At 34.0% G+C, this 22,924-nt stretch overlaps 1 protein-coding gene across 8 annotated transcripts in view; it reads right to left on the reverse strand.

Moving 5' to 3' along the window:
* PRKACB (protein kinase cAMP-activated catalytic subunit beta) overlaps positions 1-22,924 on the reverse strand; it is a 131,575-nt gene that overhangs the window by 50,447 nt on the left and 58,204 nt on the right. For 2 of the 8 annotated variants that reach the window (XM_060621732.3, XM_060621730.3), the window contains exon 1: positions 2,058-2,390. The exons of 1 other annotated variant lie outside the window; for it this stretch is intronic. In XM_060621732.3, the coding sequence (XP_060477715.1) occupies positions 2,058-2,064 (7 nt within the window). In that variant the 5' untranslated portion in view covers positions 2,065-2,390. Of the gene's footprint in view, positions 1-2,057; positions 2,391-2,651; positions 2,799-18,493; positions 18,784-22,924 lie in introns of those variants that run through there. 5 more of the 8 variants (XM_060621728.2, XM_060621729.3, XM_060621733.3 and 2 more) reach the window with 5 other exon arrangements.

Raw genomic sequence — 22,924 nt, forward strand, 5'->3', positions numbered from 1 at the left:
GACGCTTAACCGACTGCGCCACCCAGGCGCCCCAAGGTTTCTGTTTTAAATTCCTGTGTGGGTCTGGGATTATTAACAGAAATCAGGATCAATGAAAAAGGAATAGATTTGGGATAGAAAGAAAATTCACTTTTGAACTGAATGTTCAGGTAACATCTGAAGATGTGGGCATGGATGAGATCATTCAGAGAGAATATAGCATTAAGAGAGGTCCAAAGATAGATTCTCTGAGAAACCTAACACTTAATAGGCAGGAAGGAGAAAAAGAGTAGCTTTTTAACTAGAAAAATACCACGTGCACATAAATACCACATGTATGGCTATAAACTCAGATGAAAAAGTCTAACATTTGCTTATTTTTACAAATAAAATCACACTTCATTTGTAATTTTCCACCTTTTGATGGCTAAGGCTTGTAACCACTTATGACAGGAGTAAAATTAGTTGAAATTGGACAATACTGAAAAGTCAGAATGTCTAATTGTGATTACTATGATTCCTGTGTTAGACAAGCCAATATGGCCAAGTGTATCAAATACTACCTGAATAATCCATAGATTCTTCGAAGAGAAATAAAGCAATAGAGAAGCAGCAACAATCTTCTTCAGCTACAACCAATACATCCAACTGTAAAACCTCTAGAACACCACAGTGGCTACCTAAAAATTCTGTTTTATACCGAACTTTCAAAGAGAAAACACGCATTGGCCAGAGTCAAAGAAATCTAATATTTAAAGTATGAAAACCAGGCATATTCAATTTTGATACCCATAGAAATCCTAAGAAATGTTAACATGTTAATTTTGTAAATATTAGCCCAAATTTAAAACACTAATTCAGAAGGATCTGTCTACTAACAGGAAAATAACAGGAAAATAACAATAACAATTCTTAATGTCTTGCATATAAAAACGTCCATTAATGTCTAACATCATTTCACAAACAAATACTTAACAGTGTGGAAGAGGCTTATGTTATATGGAAACAGGAGAAAAGAATATTTACTGGCAGTAATGAGGTGATCTTCATTTATGGAAGAAAAGGTACATCTGTTTTGAATTCTATCCTTATATAGCAAAAATCCAACTCTCTCAGGTTCTGGATTCCAATTCCAAATCTTTTAAGTGTAAATTATAGACTGTTACGTTATAAGAAAAATAATATAACAGTTTTCCTAAAAATGTCTTCAATTCAAGGGTTAACTTATAAATATCCTCTTTAGTTAAGCAAAAAGATGCTAATGATTATGCTGTAAGCAAATATTTCTCACTCTAACAACAGGATATCTATTTTTAGCTGCAGGTTTGGCTTAAAGTGAACAGCTCTCACCCTATGATAAACTGCAGTATATACTGTAAGATATTTTCTCAAAAAGCATTTTTGGAAATGTTTCAAAAAAATAAGTCACATTATAAAAACATAAAAGGAAACTAATGATCATGAAAGTACTTATTCTAACAAATTATTTCCCCCAAAAAAGTATCTCTGAAAAATTTTAATAAAGCCTCTAAAACCAAAATGCACATATTTATTTCATCATTAAATCTCTATTTCTCAAAGAACTGTAGTTAAAAGCAACCAGTAAACCAACAAAATTCTGGCAGCATCTTATTCAAGACTAGGGTTTTTTTTAATGTAATAAAAAAGAAGCTAACAAGACTTAACATTAGAATGACAAAGCCAATAAATGGAAAGTTCAATTATCTTCAGGATCAGATAATAAAAAGAAATTCCTCCCTTATCACGGTGGGTCTTTTACTCACTAATTTATAACACAATTAGTAACAACAGTATTTAATGAATACAATAAATCAAACCATAAAGAAAATTAGAAAATGATTATTGGTATCGACTATTAATAGTGGTTTTACTTGTTCACAGTTCTCAATGGATTTTAAAAACAAATTACTATAATGCCAAAATGCAAAAGCATCAATAGAAAATGTAATTCACTGTAGCTCTGGCTTTACAATTGCCCCTTTAGAAAATATTTTTCCCTCGTATAGTTAAATATTTCTAAAAAAATATAGCTGCAGTGGCTCCGAGAGCATACTTACCACTCATGATGAAAACCAACCTTTCCAAAACATATTGCTCAAAACAACAATCCAACAGCAAAGGGAGTTATGCTAATCTCTAGAGGTGGAAGAACCGATGGTGTAAACACATACACTGGAACATGCAGCACACAGAAAATGAAAATAGCTTTCTTTTGTTTAAAAAAGAAAAGCCCCTAGAAGCAAAGCATAACTGCCCAGCATGAGATATCACTAGTAAACATCAGATTAATGCCAAAGATGTGTATAACTAGATTTAATTTCTTTCAAGCTGGTTATTCTAGCCTCCTTCATATACCACTAGAACAACTCAAAATGGCAGGGAGAAAATGTTCAAACCAGGATGTATAAGATGTTCTCAATTATATCAGCATGAGTTGTTACCACGGCAACATTAGACCAGAATTATCGGTTCACTTGTAACCAAGGAGTAGCTTTTCTAAAGCTTTAATCAAGCAAGACAAATAAAATATCTTTTTATTTTAGAGCCACATGATTTAAAAATTACCACGTTTCTTAAATTTAAGCAGTTATCTACCCTTTTTACATCTTTCAAAGATCTAAAAAAAATTGCTGTTTTCTTCAAATACTCACACAATCCCATGTTGAACCTGGCAAGGAACAAACAGCAGAATGATTGCACCTAAACGTCTTTCAATTACACCAGCTCTTACTGCTAGCTGTGGACCTCACTGATATTAAAATGCTGTGTGCTGTTGCTAGTGACTATTGGCGATGAATCTTATTGCCCAGATCGCTGATAGCTTTCATTTTTCATGAGCCAGAAAGCTATACTGCAGCACAAATGTTAACCATTTAAACATTCTGTATTACAGAAGAGACAAAACACAACACTATAGATTTCATTTATAAAGCAGAATCATAAAATGCATTTACAAACTTCTATTCGATTCGGCATTACAAACAGCGTCAGATGCCAGTAACGTGGTTTTCAAAAGGGAATAACATACAAAAAGTTACTGGTGATCATTGTTGAAGTGTGAGATTCCTTACATCAAAAAGGATTAAGACGACAGATTGTATAGCAAGGTGGGCAGACTGGATGGCATGATGAACAGACTGTTCTGATTCCCAGAGACCTAAATTTTGTACCAAAATGGTACAAAGGATCTATAGAATGGTACCTCATTAAGTGGAACTTCAGCAAGTGAACTTGCCATTTGAAAAGCTCCCAGGTGAGCTAGGACTTCTGGTGATGGGACCATGAATAAGCCAGAAAATCTCCTACGAAACAACTAAGAAGCTGGACAAAATTGCCAAAAACGATGACTTCATGGCTCTGGGAACCTAGCAATCACAAACAGTAAATTGAGAAGCATTTATTCACGAAAAACTGCTGAACTCTGTATAAGAACGGTGGGAGTCTAAGGTGGTCTTGCTCAGTGCTACTCCTGTTCCCCCAACAGCTCAGTCAGTGCAGTACTTCCATCAGGTGGGGCTGGCCTTGACAACTAGCAGCTTTGCTGCCAGAGGGGCTGACGTGGTATACAGAGCAGGCCAAAAAATCCCACACAAGTGATGTTGTCAATAAAAAAAGCAAACTGTAGGAAATGAACAGGGCAAGTGTCCAGCTTTGCTAGTCTCAAGTTGTGGCCTTGGTAGGGGTGAGCAGCAGACTGGTAGTCTAGCAAGAAATTTAACACAGAAAATGGAAATGAGAGAGTCAGAGAGGACGTAAACATATCCCTAGCTAACTGGGAAGCTATTCCTGTAGGGGAGACCCCAGAGGACCCTACAGAAATTTAAAGCTGGTACAGACTTGAAAACCGCTTCAAGTGAAAACACTGAATGTGCTCCTCAACCCACAAATGCAGACTTGCTCACAGCGTTTGAGGACAACCTCTGATCAATCACTGAATAACAACTAAGTTACAAAGACACAGGGTAATTCCTAGCAGAGAAATTAGCAGCCAGACACCATGGGGGACAGTCCATATATTAAGGCCAAAAAAGTTATTAAAAATAAATACATACATACATATATACATACAACCAGGAAGAAAAGAGAATCAGAATCCAGAAGTGCCACAAAAATAGTATTTTAAAACAATCAGTGTTTTTTGACAAAAATATGTGACAATAATGAAGAGAAAAGGTAGTCAATAGAAAATGTCTCTGAATAGGTCAAAATATAGGATTTGGCAGACAAAACAGCTATGATAAATACATCAAAGAATAAAAGAAAATTACGTTTAAAGAATTAAAGGAAATTATAATGACAATGATATAAGAAGGAGAGTTTCAATACAGAAAGAGAAACTATTTACAACATAAAAATCATAGACTTTGAAAGTACAATAACCAAAATTTACAAACTCACTACGTAGGCCCAACAGAAGATCTGAGGAGGGCAAAGACTTAATTAGTGAACTTGAAGACAGATGAACAGAAATATCCAGACCGAAGAATACAAAGAACAAAAGACTGGAGAAAAATGAACAGATCCTCACATATTTGCGGGATATCAAGGGTACCAACATACATGTAATAGGAATCCTAAAAAGAGTGCAGAAAGACAAAGGGCAAAGAAAAAATATTTCAAGAATAATGGTTGAAAGTCCAATGTGGAAAACATTACCCAACAGATCCAGGAGTTCAAATAATATCAACTAGAATAAACCAAAGAGATTCATACCTAGACACATCATAGTCAAGTTTTTGAAAGACAAAGACAAAATCTTAAAAGCAGCAAGAGAAAAATGGCTAATCATGCACAAGGAAAAAGCAATATGATCAATGACTTTCTAACAGAAATAAGAGAGGTTAGAAGGCAGTGGAATGATATCTTCAGAGTGCCAAGAGAAAAAAGAAACAAACCCGTTCACAAAAATTCTCTATCCAAAATATTATCCCTCAAAAACAAAGGTGAAATAAAGACATTCCCAAATAAACAACTGAGAATGTTTGTTGCAAGCAGAAATACTTAAGGATGTCATTCAGGATGAAAGGAAATGACACTAGGCAATACTCAATTGACAGGAAGAAATGAAAAATGCTGGAAATGGTAAAAATAGAAGTAAAAGATTTTATAAATACATACTTTTCTGTTCTCTTAATTTCTTTAAAGGACTTCAGCTGTATGAAATTGCATTGCTGAGTTTTACAAAAATACACATGTAATATGTGTGAAAATAATAACACAGAGTTGGAGAAGATATGGAGCTATCTTGGATCAAAATAGATTTACTAGATTTAAATAGATTTACTAGATTTATCCTGAAGTAGAATGCGATAAGATAAAATGTACATTATAACCCCTAAATCAAACAGTATGAAAATATCTTTTAAAAATTTAGTTAAAAAACAAAGAAAAATTAAAATGACACCTAATAAATATTTGTTTAACACTAAAGAAATGAAAAGGAAACAATAACAACAAAAACTGTAAGACATACTGAAAACAAACAGCACAGTAGAAGATGTAAATCCAACCATATCAATAATTACACTGAATGTGAATGGAACAAAGATGGATCAAAGGCAGAAATTATCAGACTGGATAAAAAAAAAAAAGGCAGGATTAAAAAAAGAAAAAAGCAGGGACCAACTATATCCTGTCTACAAGAGCCACACTTCAGATTTAAGGATACAAGTAGGTTGAAAGGAAAAGGAAAAGAAAAAGATATACCATGAAAATAGTAACCACAAGACAGCTGGAGTACCTAAATCAGTATCAGACAAAATAGACTTCAAGAGAAAAAAAAAAAAAAAAAACAGTACTTCAGACAAAAAGAGACATTTCATAATGATAAAAAGGCCAATACATCTGAGAGAGTTAAGAATTAGAAATGCATATGCACTGAAAAAAAAACAGCCTCCAAATACTAAAACAAAAATGAGAGAATCGAAAGGAGGGCGTCATTATTCAACAATTGTATTTGAAGATGTCAATATTCCCCTCTCAATAATTCATGGGAAAACTAGACAGAAAATCAGCAAAGAAGGAGAAAACTTTGAATAATACCATTAAATTTTGACATTTATAAAACACAGCACCTAACATCATCAAAATACATAGTATTTTCAAGCACACATGGAAATTTCCACATTAAGCATAGGCTAAATACTATAACAAATTTCAAATTTGAAAGGACTGAAAAATCATTCAAAATATGTTCTTTGATCACAACAGAATTAAATTAGGAATCAGCAACAGATGGAGGGCGCCTGGGTGGCTGTTGGTTGAATGTTGGACTTCAGCTCAGGTCATGATCTCGGGGTTTGTGAGTTCAAGGCTGGCGTTGGGCTCTGTGCTTACAGCTCAGAGCCTGGAGCCTGCTTCAGATTCTGTGTCTCCCTCTCTCTCTGCCCCTCCCCCATCACACTCTGTCTCTCTCTGTCTCTCTTTCTCAAAAAAAAAACACAAACAAAAAAAGAAATTAGTAACAGAAAATTTGGAAATCCTGAAATATTTGGATTTAAATCACAAAGAAATCCAAAGGGCAATAAGAAAATATTTTGAACTGAATGTAAAAGAACCTACAAAAAATCAACATTTATGAAATGTAGACAAAGCAGAGCTTAGAAGGAAATTTGTAGATTTAAACACCTATATTAGAAAAAATGGAAGGTCTCAAACAATAATTTAAGCTTCCACCTTAAGAAACTCAAGAGAAAAGATCAAATTAAACCAAAACCAAACAGCAGATCAGAACAGACTTCAGTGAAATAGAAGATAGAAAACAACAGAGAAAATGAGTAAGTCCAAAAGTCTTACTGATAAAGCTAGACTGATGAAAAATTAAAACAAAACATGACAAAACAAAATAAGACAAAATAGAGAAGATACTAATTACCCAAATCAAAAATGAAAAGATAACATCACCCCTGACACTAGATGAATTTAAAAAATTATAAAGGAATACTATAAACAACTTTATCTTGATTATATAACTTAGGTGAGATGGACAAATTCACAGAAAGACACAGGTGCTGGAACTAGCTCAAGAAGAAATAGAAAATCTGAAGATACCCGTGAACAAATTAAAATGTTGAATTAATAATTAAAATTTTTCTCATAAAGAAAAGCTCAGGTCCATATGGCTTCACTGGGGAATTCTATGAAACATCCAAAGATATAATATCAATTCCATATAAACTTTTTCAAAATAAAGAGGAGAATGTGACACTTCCCAACTTATTCCATAATGTCTGATACCAAAGCTAGACAAAGATCAAAAGAAAATTACAGACCAATATCCATCACAATGCAAATATCTTTATCAAAATATTAACAAACCTAACCCAGCAGTATAGAAAAAGGATTATATACCACGACCACGTAGGATTTATCCCAGGAATGCAAGGTTGGTTCAACATTGAAAATCAATTAATGGAATACCCTGTATTAATAAAATAAAAGACAAAACTACATAATTGTCTGAATATACAGGAAGAAGTATTCCAAAAATTCAACACCTGTGATCAAAGCTTTCAACAAATTAGGACTCGTAGAGAATTTCCTCCAGTTGATAAAGGGCAAGTGTGTAGGGGACTCCGTAGCTTACATCATATATAATGGTGAAAGACGGAATGTTTGCCCCCTAAGACTGGGAATAAGGCAGGAATGTCTACACTCACCACTTCTATGCCATTTTATGTTAGAGATTCTTGCCAGTGCAATGAGGTAAGAAAAAGGTATACAGATTGATAAGAAAGAAAGCTGTCTTTATTTGCTTTTTTATGACATGATTATATATGTAGAAAATTCTAAAAATCTACAAAGAAACTACTAGAATTAATAAATAAGTTTATTAACATCATAGGATGTAAGATTAATATACAAAAATCAGTTAGATTTTAATTCACTAGGAACAACAATCCAAATGTGAAAGAAATCACTCCATTCACAAGAGTATTAACAAAAATAAAATACTTAAAAATCACACACACACACACACACACACACACACACACACACACACAATGGAATATTACTCAGCCATAAAAAAGAATGAAATCTTGCTATTTGCAACATACGGATGGAGCTAGAGTATTATGCTAAGCAAAATAAGTCAGTCAAAGAAAGACAATACCAAATGATTTCACTCATATATGGACTTTAAGAAACAAAACAAATGAGCAAAAGGAAAAAAGATAGGAGGGCAAACTAAGAAATAGACTCTCAACTTATAGAGAACAAACTGATGGTTACCAGAGGGAAGGTGGGTGGGAGGATGACTAAAAAATGTGATGGGGATTAAGAGCACACTTGCTGTGATGAGCATCGAGTGTTTTATGGAAGTACTGATTCACTATATTGTACACCTAAAACTAATATTACACTGTTAACTAACTGGAATTTAAATATAAACTTTAAAAAATCAATTTTAACAAGACTTCTTCACTAACAAGTAGAAAACTGCATAGAAATTAAAGGCTGTCTGTTAAATGGAGAAATATTTCATCTTCATGGATCACAATACTCAATTCCAGCATATTTTTTTTAAAAGAAACTGATAGCTGATGCTAAAAATTGGATTAAAAGTGCAGTAAAAATTGGATAACCATATGAAGAGGAAAAAAAAAAAAAAAAAGAACTTCACTCCGTATCTCACATCATATACAAAACAACTTAAAAAACGGATTTCTAGATGAGAGCAGAGAATAAGAATCTTCATTGCCTTGGGTTAGACAATGATTTCTTAGGATTTGGCACCAAAAGTACAATCTATAAAGGTAAAAATGATAAATTGGACTTAATTAAATTGCAAACTTTTCTTCTTCAAAGAGATCATTTAAGAAAACAAGACAAACCATAGAATGAGAGGAAATACTTGGAAGTTATCTATTTGGTTGACAACTTGTGTTCAGCCTATACAAAGAACTTTCAAGACTTGATAGTAAGAAGGTAAAAATCCTAAATTTTGGAGGTGGGCAAAAGATTTGAAAACACATTTCTCCAAAGTAGATACCCAAACAGCTCATAAGAGCATATGAAATTATGCTCAACATCATCAATCGTTAGGGAAATACAAACTGAAACCACACTGAAATAATAGTTCACGTATAACAGAATGGTTATAATAAAAAAGACTGATGATATCAAGTATTGACAAGAATGTAAAGAATCTGGCCCTCATACATTGCTGGTGGCAATGTAAAATGGCAAAACCACTTAAGAAAACAATTTGGAAGTTTCTTAAAAGAATAAACACAAACTTAACATACGACCCAGCAATTCTACTCCTAGATATCTACTTAAAAGAACTGAAAGCATTTGTCCACTCAGTCTTATATGCAAATGTCTATAGAAACGTTATTCAAATAACCAAAAACATTCCTGAGTGCATAAAGAAAATGTGTTATTTTCATAAAGCATGCTATAATTCAGCAATAAAATTGTTGATATGTTCTATAACATGGATAAACCTCAAACACATTATTCTAAGTGCAAGAAGCCAGAAACATTGATTGCATTACATATTGTATAATTCCATTTATATAAAATGTCCAGAAAAGGAAAATCTGTAGGGACAAAAATCTATAGGGATACAAAACAGATCAGGATTTGTCTGAGGTTGAAGTGGAGACTAACTGCAGAAGGGTACAAAAGAACTTTTTGAGGGGATGGAAATATTCTAAAAATGAAATGTGATGATGGCTACAAAATTCTATAAATTTATTAATAAACATTGAACTGTACTTACAACAAGTGAGTTTATGGTATATATAAATTATACTTAGTTTTTTAGAAAGTTATCAAGTGCTTCTCTATGGATGTAGAGACAGTGGCTTGAAGCGGGTCTTCTATGTTCTGGGAAGAATCACTTTAGTGGACAACTTAATTATGTAAATATAAGGCTGGTAGGCATCCATTAGCTTGGGGGAATGATCTAACAAAAACCCTTTGGAGTGAGATAAAGGCTGTTCCTTCCTAATACCCAATCGTAAACAAAACTAATTAAAGGGAAGGAGGAAGTAGATCCGCATTAAAAATAAAACAAGGATTCTAAAAGAAAGGGATTAAAACCTAGACCCCGTTCTTTCTAAGATTCAGAATTACCAGAATTTCTTTCATGAATTTTAGTGATAGTATCTGTGGCCCATGAGTAGGAAGGCACACTAAGTAAGCTTTATCAAAGAGGAAAAGAGAATGTGAGCTGGTGATTTAGGCTCAACAATGGAGGCACTATAGGCCAAATTTAAGTGCCTACAGAGGCCATACAGGCAAAACAATAGAAGTAAAGGTTAGCATAAATTAGACAGTATTAATCCTGATTAAAGAGGATATTCATTCAGTGCTGCCCATTTGTTCTTAATGGGAATAAGAGGCCACTGAAATCAACTTCTTTAATATTTCAAGAATATGAAGTCCACATATTAATATGAAATCTCTAGTTTTAAAACCATTGTATTTTATATTTTTATATGAAAGAATGGTACCAAATTCAATTATTTTAAAAAATACCTTGAGGACGAAACAAGACATTATCTGTGAGCTACATTTGGGTTACAGACAACCAGTCTGCTATCCCTGGATAAGATGTTTAAGAGAGGAAGGCTGGGGCACCTGGGTGGCTCAGTCGGTTAAGCGTCTGACTTCAGCTCAGGTCATGATCTCACAGCTCGTGAGTTCGAGCCCTGCGTTCAGGCTCTGCGCTGACAGCTCAGAGCCTGGAGCCTGCTTCAGATTCTGTGTCTCCCGCTCTCTCTACCCCTCCTCTGCTCATGCTCTGTCTCTGTCTGTCTCAAAAATAAATAAACATTAAAAAATTAAAAAAAAAAAAAAAAGAGAGGAAGGCTGATTTTGGTACAGGGTGGGGAAGGGCTAAACTAAAAGATAACCTTCTCACACATTCAACCTGACATAGAAGTCAGGATCAAAAGGCACAGAAGTATAAATTAAGGAAACTAAATCCTATGGTATATTCCTTGGATGAGCATAACACTGGAAAGGGTGGTCACCCTCCTATTTAAGAACCACTAAGATCTCCACAAGGGTCAGTGTCATCACATCAAGTGCAAGGATACATCAAATCCTTTGGGATCAGTTTTGAACCGTAAAACCATGTAGCAGTGGCAAAATCAACAGAAGCTAAAAATGAGACCACTAGCTTATATACTAATCAAAATACTCCTCTCTGTATCTACACTTTAGAAAGATTAGACTCTCTGTAATGAGTAAACTGTCAGCAACATGTGAAGGGGGCTGGAAGGAGACCCCAAGAGAAAAGCTACTTAGCAGCCCTAACCAGTATGAATAGATGAATGCAAATGATTAATTCGAATATTTACAAGATGAAACCGGGGCGTGTGGGTGGCTCAGATGGTTAAGCGTCCGACTTCGGCTAGATCATGATCTCACAGTTTGTGAGTTTGAGCCCTGCATTGGGCTCTGTACTGACAGCCTGGATCCTCTTCAGATTCTGTGTCTCCCTCGCTCTCTCTCAAAAAAATGAATAAACATTAAAAAAAATTTTTTTAAAAGATGAAACCTTATTTGTATCCTAAGTGGGTCATACTAGTTACATAACTAGTTAAAAGCATAGTTAAAAGCAGTCATTACTTTAGGGCTTGCAAGTAATATTCAATCCTTCAGAGAATGCATCACTCCAACTTCCAACTTACTGGCTCTTTTCACATGAACATCTTATTTTCAAAGTTCTCTTTCTAGCCTGTTGCTTTTCTTGGTCCTCATAATAGCACGCTGTCTCTGCATCTAACAGGAAACTTAAGACACAAATCTTCGCTATAGAAGCCAAAGACCTGTTTTTCTTACACACATGTAGAAAGGTTTCACAGAACAGGTATTAAAAGCATGGGCTTTGGAGCCAGACTGCTGGGTTCAAATTTCTTCCATTAGATATGTTACCTTGAGGAGATTACTTTCCCTCATTGTGCTTCAGTCTCTTCATTTGTAAGATATGAATAATAATAATACTTACCCTACTGGTTTTTTTAAAGGGTTACATAAACGAATATATGCAGTGTCCTTAGAACAATGCCTGACAGAGAGTAAATAAATGTTTCATGTGATAATGTATATGAAAATATTCCACCCAGGAAATGTGGCAGTGAAGGGACAGGAGTCACTGCTATATTGCACAATCAGAATTATGCAATGTTCTTTATAATATGACTGAATCTCCAACCCAACTAAGTTATACTCTGCTGATTACCAAGGAACATGTAATGATAATGCTCTATTCGGCAACTAAAACATGTCTCTCATGGGGAGCCTAGGTGGCTCAGTGGGTTAAGTGTCTGACTTCCACTCAGGTCATGTGGTTCACCAGTTTGAGCCCCGTGTCTGGCTCTGTGCTGACAGCTCAGAGCCTGGAGCCTACTTCAAATTCTGTGTCTTCCTCGCTCTCTGCCCCTCCCCCGCTCATGCTGTCTTTCTCTCTCAAAAATAAACATTTTTTTAACGTTTATTTTTGAGAGAGAGAGAGAGAGAGAGAGAGAGAGCGCGCGCGCGCGTGCGCGCAAGTGGGGGAGGGGCAGAGAGAGTGAGACGCGGAATCTGAAGCAGGATCCAGGCTCTGTCTGAGCTATTAGCAGAGAACCCGATGTGGGGCTCAAACCCACCAACCACAAGATCTAGACCTCAGCGGATGTCGGATGCTTAACTGAGTTACCCAGACACGCCTCAAAAATAAACATTTAAAAGAAATAAATAAAACATGTCTCTCAGACTATTTGCTACTAATAACTGACCAGCTTTGAAAAGTGGAAAAATCTGATAAACACTAATAATAAAGGAGAAAATAAAGCATGCTTGACGTGCCAGAAAATTATACTAGGGATTTTAAATGTCTTCTCTGAACATTGAAACAAATTTAACTCCAAAAGGATATATTACGTGTACATTTAGGGTGCAATTAATTTAATACAAAAGGCTTAAAATAGTCATAACATTTCTCTAAATTTGTCCTATAAAATATAAAAATAACGTATACAAAGATTTAGCTATAAGGATATTTCTTACAGCATTTTTTTATATAATAGCAAAAAATTAAAAACAATCTCGATGACCAGTGATATGTTAAATAAATTGTGATGTATTCTTACAACTGAATACAAAACAGCCATCTTAAAAGATATTGTGGAACAACTCTTTTTTTTTTTTTTTTTTTTTTTTCCTGAGGTGGTCGGGGGTAGAGGGAGAGGGAGAGAGAACCTTAGCATCTTAAGCAGGCTCCACACTGGGTGGATCTCACCTCGGTGAGATCATGACCTGGGCTGAAATCAAGAGTAAGACGATTAACCAACTGAGCCACCTGGTCGCCCTTGTGGAACACCTCTGTATGATTAGCAAAGATGTTATCAAACACTGTATGCTAAATGATCCAAATTTAGGGGCTGGTAGAAATTTGTTTATCTATGCATCAAATAGACTATAGATACACAAGATATATATAGTGTGTATACATATATATATATCTTGTGTATCTATCACAAGACTATATACACAAAAGATGTTAGCAGTGATTATCTTTTGGTGGGATCGTGTGATTTTTACTTTTTCCTTTCTTCTTTCCTAAGATTTGCAAATTTTCTCCAGTGAAGATATATTATTTGGCAATCAGATTAAAATGTTACTAGGGGAAAAGTGTCTCTCAAACTTTAATGTGCATATGAATCAGCTGGGTAATTTTGTTAAAATGCAGATTCTGACTCAGTAGGTTTGATAGGCCTGATAGTCTGCCTGAACAGGCTCCCAGGTGATGCTGATACTGTTGGATTGCTAATACACTCTGAGTAGCAAGACATTACCTAGAATATATACTTAACCTCCCTTTTTCCCTAACCATGTAGAATGGTTATTCTTGCAAATATTCTTACAAGCAAGTAAAAGCTACTTTTTATGTTATTACACTATTTGGCACTGCCAAATAGTCCATGGAAACATTTTCTAATTTTAAATCACTTAATATCCCGGTTAATTTAGTATAAGGGCTGCTGATTACTCAAATTCATATAAACAATCGTGATCAAAATACACAGGTAACAGTGAAAAGTTTAGTGCCTCTGGCATGTAATATTTTCCAGATTCAGGTCAGCATTTTACTGCTTCTGGTTAATGACCACAGGTCTTTGAGATAAACTGCAAAGATCACAATAGAACAAATTAGAGAAAGCCCATTAGTGTAAGGCCATGGTGATATTTAATGGCAATCTAACAAAAAACTCGATGTTTATTGAGAACTATGCTGGTGATACCAAAAATAAATTGACAAATTCATGCTTTCTAGGAGTTCAAATAGGGGAGACAGGTAACCTAAGGACTAAGGTAATATAATTTTAAATCTATAAAATAAACCGTATTTTAAGTGAGTATAAGATAATATGAGAACATAGGAAGAGATTATGAATTCTAATAGAGTGAAAAACAGAGGAATAGAATGCTTTGCGATTTTGTTACAGGGATAGTACTTGAGCAGGGTCTAAAAGTACGAGAAGATCCCACCATTGGTAGAAGAAAGGAAAAGGAATTCCAGGTAGAAGAAACACCTTAAATAAGCACTGTTATTACAAAGGGAATCCACTGTCTGACTATTCATTGCCATGTTCATGAAGTGACCAAAAGTCTTGGTTCTAATTAACTGCCTAGCTCAAACAGAATATGTATAGTATCCAAATACATTTCCTTGTAGTAGAGTTAGCAAGTTAACTTCTCCTTTATCAGGCAAGTTAAAAAGCAAATTCTTTAGGCTCTTTTAACAAAAGATTGCATACATATTATTTTCCACTTAAAAAAAAAAAAAACTGTATTAGCTCCTCACTATTAGAATGTAGTCCAAAATTCTGAATATCTAATGGATTTCGACGATCAGATCTACAGACTACCTTTCCGGACAATATCTTACTATGTCTTTTAAGTAAATCCTAAATTTTCATGTTTTCACTTATTTGTGTATGTTGTTTATTTTCTTAAAATAATCTTTCCTCCTTCTTTGAGTCTCCAAATTCAATTCATTCTTTATATTCTTGAAGGTCCCGTCTCCCCTAATGTTAATTTCTTCTTACACTAAGCTCCACATTAAGCTACTTATACATTTTTAAGTGACCTTTTCACTATACCTTAAATATTGTTCGTATGTATGCTCTTCCTACTCTTGTTTTGGAGGGTAAGAACTAGATTTTATTTTTCTTAGAGCCTGTTTAGACTATGAGATAGTAAATTCTCAGAAACATTTGCCAAAGGGTGCCTGGGTGGCTGGATCAAACATCTGACTCTTGATTTTGGCTCAGGTCATGACCTCAGTGTCGTGGGATCGACTCTCATGCAGGGCTCTGCACTGACAGTGTGGAGCCTGCTTGGGATTCTCTCTTTCTCACTCTCTCTCTGCCCTATCTCTGCTCGGTCTCTCTCTCCCTCTCTCTCTTTCTCAAAAATAAATAAACTTCGAAAAAAAAAAGAAATTAAAAAAGTTTGCCAAATAAATAAAAATGGATTACTACCAAGAAGCTTATGGAATAGTTACAGATGGAAAAAGTAGATAAAAGGATAATGTGGAAGGTCCTCTAGCTTAGAAGTTACAATGACACAGATTCAGTGGCCTAAGAAATAAATATGAAAGTGAATCATCTTGAAGATTGTATGAGCACTGGAAAGGTAAAACTGACTAGATAAGGTGGGCTGATAAACCACTTTAGTTATCTTACTCTACCTGAAGAAATCCATATGCAAAATTGCTTATTTGTTTAATATGGTATTTAAATCTAAGATTCACTCATGGATTTGTATCTACCAGAAAAAATAGCTTGTCAGTTAATGGGAAAGGAGAATAACTAAAGTGTTTGATGGTATTTACCTATTCAGTCCTTTAAATGTTGTTATTAGACATTCATTAAGTGTATAAAGTCTAAGATTTAAAACGCGAAAACTTCAATCAAGTTCAGCATTCTATAATTCGATACACCATTTATGATCAAAGGAAGATTAAAAGCTAACCATAATACATTTGCTACAAAGAGAATTCAATGAATGTCAATATTCCCATTCATTCGGAGTCAGAACAAAAAGCAGAATTCCTCCATGTTTTTTTTTTCTTTTTGAACACGTACTTATATGTGGATGGCATCAGCTGTTAAATATTTATGCCATCAAACAGGAATTCCTGTTACTTAATTTAGTAGTAAAAGATGAAACACAGTTAAACCACCTGGAAACTACAATTTGGCTTTTATTCTGTATTTCTTCCTATACGTAGTGTCACTAGAGAAGAAAGAAACTTGCATTAAAACTTGTTACATTTCATAAACACCTAAACTGGTAGTTAACCTTTACTCAATAGTTCACACATCTAATTTTTAAAAAATTACATGTAGTTTCCGTGCTTAGTTGATTTCTTAAAATAGCACTTTTGGAACAAGCATGTTCAGAGTGTTTGTTATCAGTAGATAGTACATTCCTTTTCCTTGTCAAACAAGTCATACAAGTAGAATGCTTTGGGTAGCTTTGAAGAATGTGGTTTTCATAAAAACTTCATATAGTCAAAATTCCTTCCATAACTCACTCTGTAAATGATAATTGGTGTTTTCAGCACAAAAATAAACCTTGGAATTTTGAAATGATAGGATTCCTCTTTTTCTGTTGTATCAGTGTTTTCTCCTCTGTATCAACACATTCCATAGTAGAAGACTAGAGCTCCATGTTTACTGCACTCATCATTAAACATATAACATTATTGTGTCTGTTTTGATTATTTTGGGGATATGAAAGAGAGAAAAAAGTAGAAGAATACTTGATTAATGGATACAGTTACTCTTTAACTATGCCTATTATTTGCAGGGCTATGAGATCTACATATAATTTTACTTGTGTACAAGAATACTAGTTTATTTTGTGACATCATAATAAAGAAAAATGTTAACAGCATTTTATCAATCTGCTTTTTCTAAAAGAAATCATGGCTCATGATGTTATCTTCAATTGCCAGGTTTTAAAACGTGTTTCAGAAAACATCACAGGCCCCACACATTAAAAAAAATATAGTGACAGTACAGTTCAAACATAACTTTTAATTATTACAAGCCTGTGATATTCATTCATTTGAGATACATTTACTAAACACCCACTATTTGGATGAGTAGGTATCAGTGAAACAGAAACTAATTCAGTACTGTCCTCATTCTTCATTGAACATTTAATTAAAAGGCCTTAAAATGCAAGATTTCCAAAAGGACCTAGGAGATTGCAATTTAACAGAATAGGGCAAGCTGAATGAATAACAAACTTCTGTTGCATGGTAAATTTTAATAATGTAGTACTATTTCAATAGTTAACAGCTCATTGACTTGAAGATATTTGAGATTCCTCACCTATCAACCTGCTATATGGTAAGGATTAATTATAAACAAAACCTTTAGAATAAGAAAAATTTTACATATATATGTTCTTTACTTTCTCCCCAAAACAGCTCCAAGAAGGTAAAAAATTCTGCTGTAGTAAATAAATAATTCGAATAAGCTTCTATAGAACTATGAAGGTACTGTAAAAAATAGGGAGTAGATTTTGTAAAGCATTCTTGGTTTGTTTTGTCTTTTTAAACTGTGTTTTAGACTGCTATGGAATATACAAACAGAAAAGGGCAAAACCTAGTGCTATCTGATTAACAAACACACCAAAAAGGGCAAGGCTACCAAGGGTAATTCTATTGTTCCTTTAATCACAATGACAAAAATACCTTGCGGAGGGTCCAAGGTGAGAAGTGGAATGGAGGCACTGGTATTGTTTATACGTGAAATTATCTTTTAAAAGTGCACGCCACCAACAATGGTTACATATCACCATATGCAAAGCAAAGCAGCAAGTCCAAACATTTTAACATGCCTGGAAAGAATGTGATGTATGCATAAACAACTTTTTCCTCCTTTAACTGTAATTATAAGTAACATAAAATATAATTATAAAAGCTTTTGATATTTCTAATGTTATAAATATAAGATTTCACACCGAATAACTATACTATGCTTTTGTATTAGAAATCCTGCTTGTAAAACTGAAGTAACGTTCACACGAGCATTTAAAAATAAAAAATAGTAAACATAATAGAACTTGAATTATAAATTCAAGTCTTCTGACCTTTGAAATTTAGGACTTATGAATCCAAACAATTTTTTAAAAATAACCTGATTATTATTTCTAAAGTTTAGGCTCTTCCCTTTTAAAAAACAAAAATAAAAACAAAAAAACAGTAACATACACTAGAGATGATAATAAGAATTTTGTAGAAAGATTTCCTATTGATACTCAGTGGTCAGATATAAAACAAAACAATGAACTACACAATTCAGTTCAACTTATAATCAAGTTTTTGTGGCATTTTGCAACTTCATCCTGCAAAATGTCCTTGTGCAAATCATAAAAAGACAAACAAAACATTGCTCTTTATGTTTGATTCGAAAATTCCAATTAGTATTTTAGCTTCTAGTTAAAAATGTATCATTAAAAAAAAAAAACTTACTTGATCTGTCCCATAAGGCAGTATGTTCAGAGAAATGAAGGCTGTCATTTTCCAGAGTTGTTTTCTGATCATGTGCAGTACTTTTAGAATGTCTATGAAATAATCGGCTAGCAAAACCTTCCAATTTCTGAAGAGCAGTTGTACCTGTATACTGGTTACAGGGTAGTTCTCTATAAGCTGCCATTCATGTGCATTTGCACTTTACTTAAAGTAACTGAAAATATTTCCAAAAGGAGCTCAACAACTTCTTACACAGAAGCTAAGAGCTATGCAAGTGTCAAACTTCCTGTTTGCAGGGTATTCAAACCACTACTGCTGTTCTGTTTCCTGTTAATATAAAACAGTACATTACTGAGCCTTTCTTAGCAAAATTCTTCATTTCAACTAAAGATGGGGATTTTAAAGTCTTGTGATATCAGCCCGAAAGATTTTATACTTAAGACTGTTTAATATTAATAAATAGGTTGATGACAACATTAAATTTAAGGCTTTATATACAGACTGAAAAAAATTTTTAAAAAGGAAAACTAGTTAAACATGTATTACAACCCTATGCAAACAATTCAAGGCCAAACCACTTTCCAAATATAATAGGTTAAAAAGGTTGTGTGTGGTTTCCAGGAAATCAGCTAATGTACAGATTTTACGAATCCTTATAAGCAGCTAACTTTTCATCAAAAACTCATATAAAATGAATATTAAAAACTTCTGCAAAACAACTATATGACGTGTTTTAACTAAGAAAAACTTGAACTAGCATTTAAAAAAAAGAACTGAATGTTGCTAACTCAATGACTTAAGTCTAATATATACAGGAGCTACAAAAACGGAGTATGGGAGTACTGCTTATCAAAGTGACAATCTGCTGACAAGTGCCCTATCAGCAGTACATTTTAAAACATTCTAAAATTTGAAAAAAAGGAACAAAATATAAGATTTACAATGATATAAAATCAGCCACAACAAGGCATTTCAACTGAGAAAACAAATTCCTTCTAGTTTACGGAAACATGTTAATTTTTAAAACTAAACACTTTGAGTACTACTGCTTACCTGATCCCTAACTTTAGGTCTGACTTAGAAACAACTCATTTGATTAAAAGTAAATAAAATTTGCAACTGTCTATTTGCAGGAAACAAAGTAACCTGTGGCATTTAATGATGATTTTGAGTACTTGCCTTTTGACACTAATTAAAGGATGAGAAATCTATACGCTTTTCTCCTTGGGAGAGAGAAGAATCTAACTAAAAATATGTTAGTCCAGGGGCGCCTGGATGGCTTGGTCGGTTGGGCATCCGACTTCGGCTCAGGTCATGATCTCACGGTCCGTGAGTTCGAGCCCCACGTCGGGCTCTGTGCTGACAGCTCAGAGCCTGGAGCCTGTTTCAGATTCTGTGTCTCCCTCTCTCTCTGCCCCTTCCCTGTTCATGCTGTCTCTCTCTGTCTCAAAAATAAATAAACGTTAAAAAAAAAATTAAAAAAAAATATGTTAGTCCAGATTTCCTGCCAACTGCTTAATAGGATAGGAACAATCATAATAAATAGAATAAGTAGGAGCAATAATGTAATCAAATTAGGACAACACATACACATATCCATGAAAAACTGACTAATGAATTTTGCCAAGTAACAGCTCCTTTGTGTACACTTTGTCTTGTGTGATAAAATTAGTATCGATGTAAACAGCCAACAGGATCTATAGGACTAAACTTCCAAAATTTTCAGCTTTCTGTGTAAATATGTGTGTACAAGAATAGATAACTTATTAACAGCTGACAGTACTTTACACAAAACAGACCCTGAACAAGGTTCTGCAGTCTTTAATAAACACCTCAGGGTATGGAAGGACTATAGGGGCAGAAGTAGATGAACTTCCTGAATTCTCTGACTTACTATCTTAGGAGAAATTCTATTCACCCTCGAGGACCACTCTGACTGTCACCTCTTCACTGAGTTTTCCCACATATTTCCTAGAAAATAAATCACTCTCACCTGTTTCCACCAATCTTAAATCTTTGTGTTAAAACTTGCTGTTTGTAAATTTATGTCTCAAATTGTGAGTCACTTGAATTCATAAATGTAATACATATATTGCAGACTCAATAAATATGTTGAGGAAAGCATTCATTCTTAACAAATTGAAGGTCTGCGTAGAAATCAAATACTTGAAAATGTTTTAATTTTGTTTATGCAAAGTCACTGAACTCTTTTTTCTGTATATTCAGTCTGTTACTAAATTCTGTTCGTTCTTTGGGTGTCATTTTTATTAGTGCAAATGTTGATTTCTAAAATAATTTGTTTTCTCTACTTCCAGTCATTTCTTTCAATCACTCATCTCTGACACATTAACCTTCCAAAATATCATACTCATGGTATTCCCTTGCCAAATGCACAAGTTAATCCTAACAATTGTCTCACCATATTCATTTTTAATATGTTTAGCCAGGCATATTCAACCTTGCTCAAGATTAGTACAGATGATCCAGATTCCTAACTAGAACACTAAGATTAATTTATTTAAAACAATGCATAATGCTTACAGCAAAATAAGTAGAGAAGGAGGAGGAGGGATAGAAGGAGGAAGGGGAAATAAGCTTCATCTAGTGATGAAATCTGGGCTTTTTTTTTTTTTTTCTTCAATAAAACTGTTTCCATTTGTTACCAAGTCCTTATAGAAAGTAGAACCTTTAGTCTGCAGAGCATGTTTCTATATATGGTAATGTGACCAGGAAGTTGTTGCTATGGAAGTACTTAGGCAATTTGACTTTTATTAAAAAGAAGAACTCTACTGGCATCTACTGATAGAAGGAAACAACTACAGCTTTAAATAAAACGGAATTCCTTCATAATTCAATTAATCTTAAGAAGTATATTGCTCGTATTTCATCCTGAAATACCTGACGGTATTTTCAGAATTTTAATTTGTACTAAGATGTCTAGCGCTGTACTCCAAATTTGATACAAGAGCATATTTTATACTCTAGTAATAATTTAAATAACATGTGATAATAAAACCAGAGCAATCAACTTTGAGGTTACAAAGTCCTTATTATTCATTCTGCATTAATTTTTTAGATTATAACAATTTTCAGAGTTGAATCTCCTTTGATTATCTTAAGATACCACAAAATCCTGGGGGTTTTTTCCTTATATTTAATAATACTAATGAAAGCTTACATTTACCAATTACTTTACAACATATAAAATGGTTTCCACTGGCTTATCAGATCTTTACAAATTAAGTAGGCAGGACAGGTGTTATTAACTTTATTTTAAGATGAGAAAACAAACTTCTAAACACGAAGTCACTTGCCCAAAGTCACTTAAGTCTTCTGGCTTCTAGATCAGAGCTCCTTCGTACTGCACAACAGTGATTACCAAAAGAAGTAAAGATTTTTTTCAAATGCAGCATTTTTCAAACAAAGATGAGGAAGTGCGAATAAAAGAATAGTAGGTGGTGGAATTAGTTCTTGGATATACTGTCTCGAGTCTAAAAATCTGCTATTAGAATGTTTCCCTTTAGATGGTCGGTCACCTTATAGCCATGTGATTTCAATGTCTACCTTTAGGTTTACAATCATGCTGAGGCCAAGCATAACTATACACGTCAGAGTTTCGAGTTTCGAGGTTAAAAGAAACACATGGAAGCATACTCGATACATAAATGATGTTATTTGTTCCACATAGAGGGCACATAATATGACCATGACCTCTGCTATTCAAATAAAGGTTTTAGGGTAACAGTTTTGCCTTTCACAAAATGTTTTAATGGATTCATGGGGCACCTGGGTGGCTCAGCCAGCCGGTTGAGTATCTGACTTTGGCTCAAATCATGATTTCACAGTTCATGAGTTCAAGCCCTGCATCAGGCTTGCTGCTGTTAATGCAGAGCCTGCTTGGATCCTCTCTGCCCCTCCCCCACTTATTCTCTCTCTCTCTCTCTCTCTCTCTCTCTGCTCCTCCCCCACTCATTCTCTCTCTCAAAAATAAAAATATTTATAAAAAATTTTTAAAAATAAATGGATTCTTGTATTTTATAAATGTATTCAACCTTTTAAGACTGGCTTCTTTCATTTAGCACAATATAACAATTAAGATTCATCCACGTTGTGTTTCAATAGTTGACTCATTTTTATTACTGAATAGTATTCCAGTGTATGGATTTACAATTTATATATCCATTCACAACTGAATTACTTTGCAGCTTTGTCAAAAATCAATTAACAATATATTTGTCGGGGTCTATTCTGGACTCTGTCCTGTTCCACTGATTTGATATGTCAATTCTTTCATCAATACCCTACTGTGTTGGTTACTGTAGCTTTTGAGTAAGTCTTAAGCCAGATAGGGTAAATCTTCCAACTTTTTTTTTTTTTTAATTGTTTTGACTGTTAGACTTCCTTAACCTTTCATATGTATTTTAAGTTTGT

This window comes from Panthera onca, chromosome C1 (genome assembly GCF_046562875.1).
Source record: "Panthera onca isolate mPanOnc1 chromosome C1, mPanOnc1 haplotype 2, whole genome shotgun sequence".
In the NCBI taxonomy this organism is placed as follows: Eukaryota; Metazoa; Chordata; class Mammalia; order Carnivora; family Felidae; genus Panthera; species Panthera onca.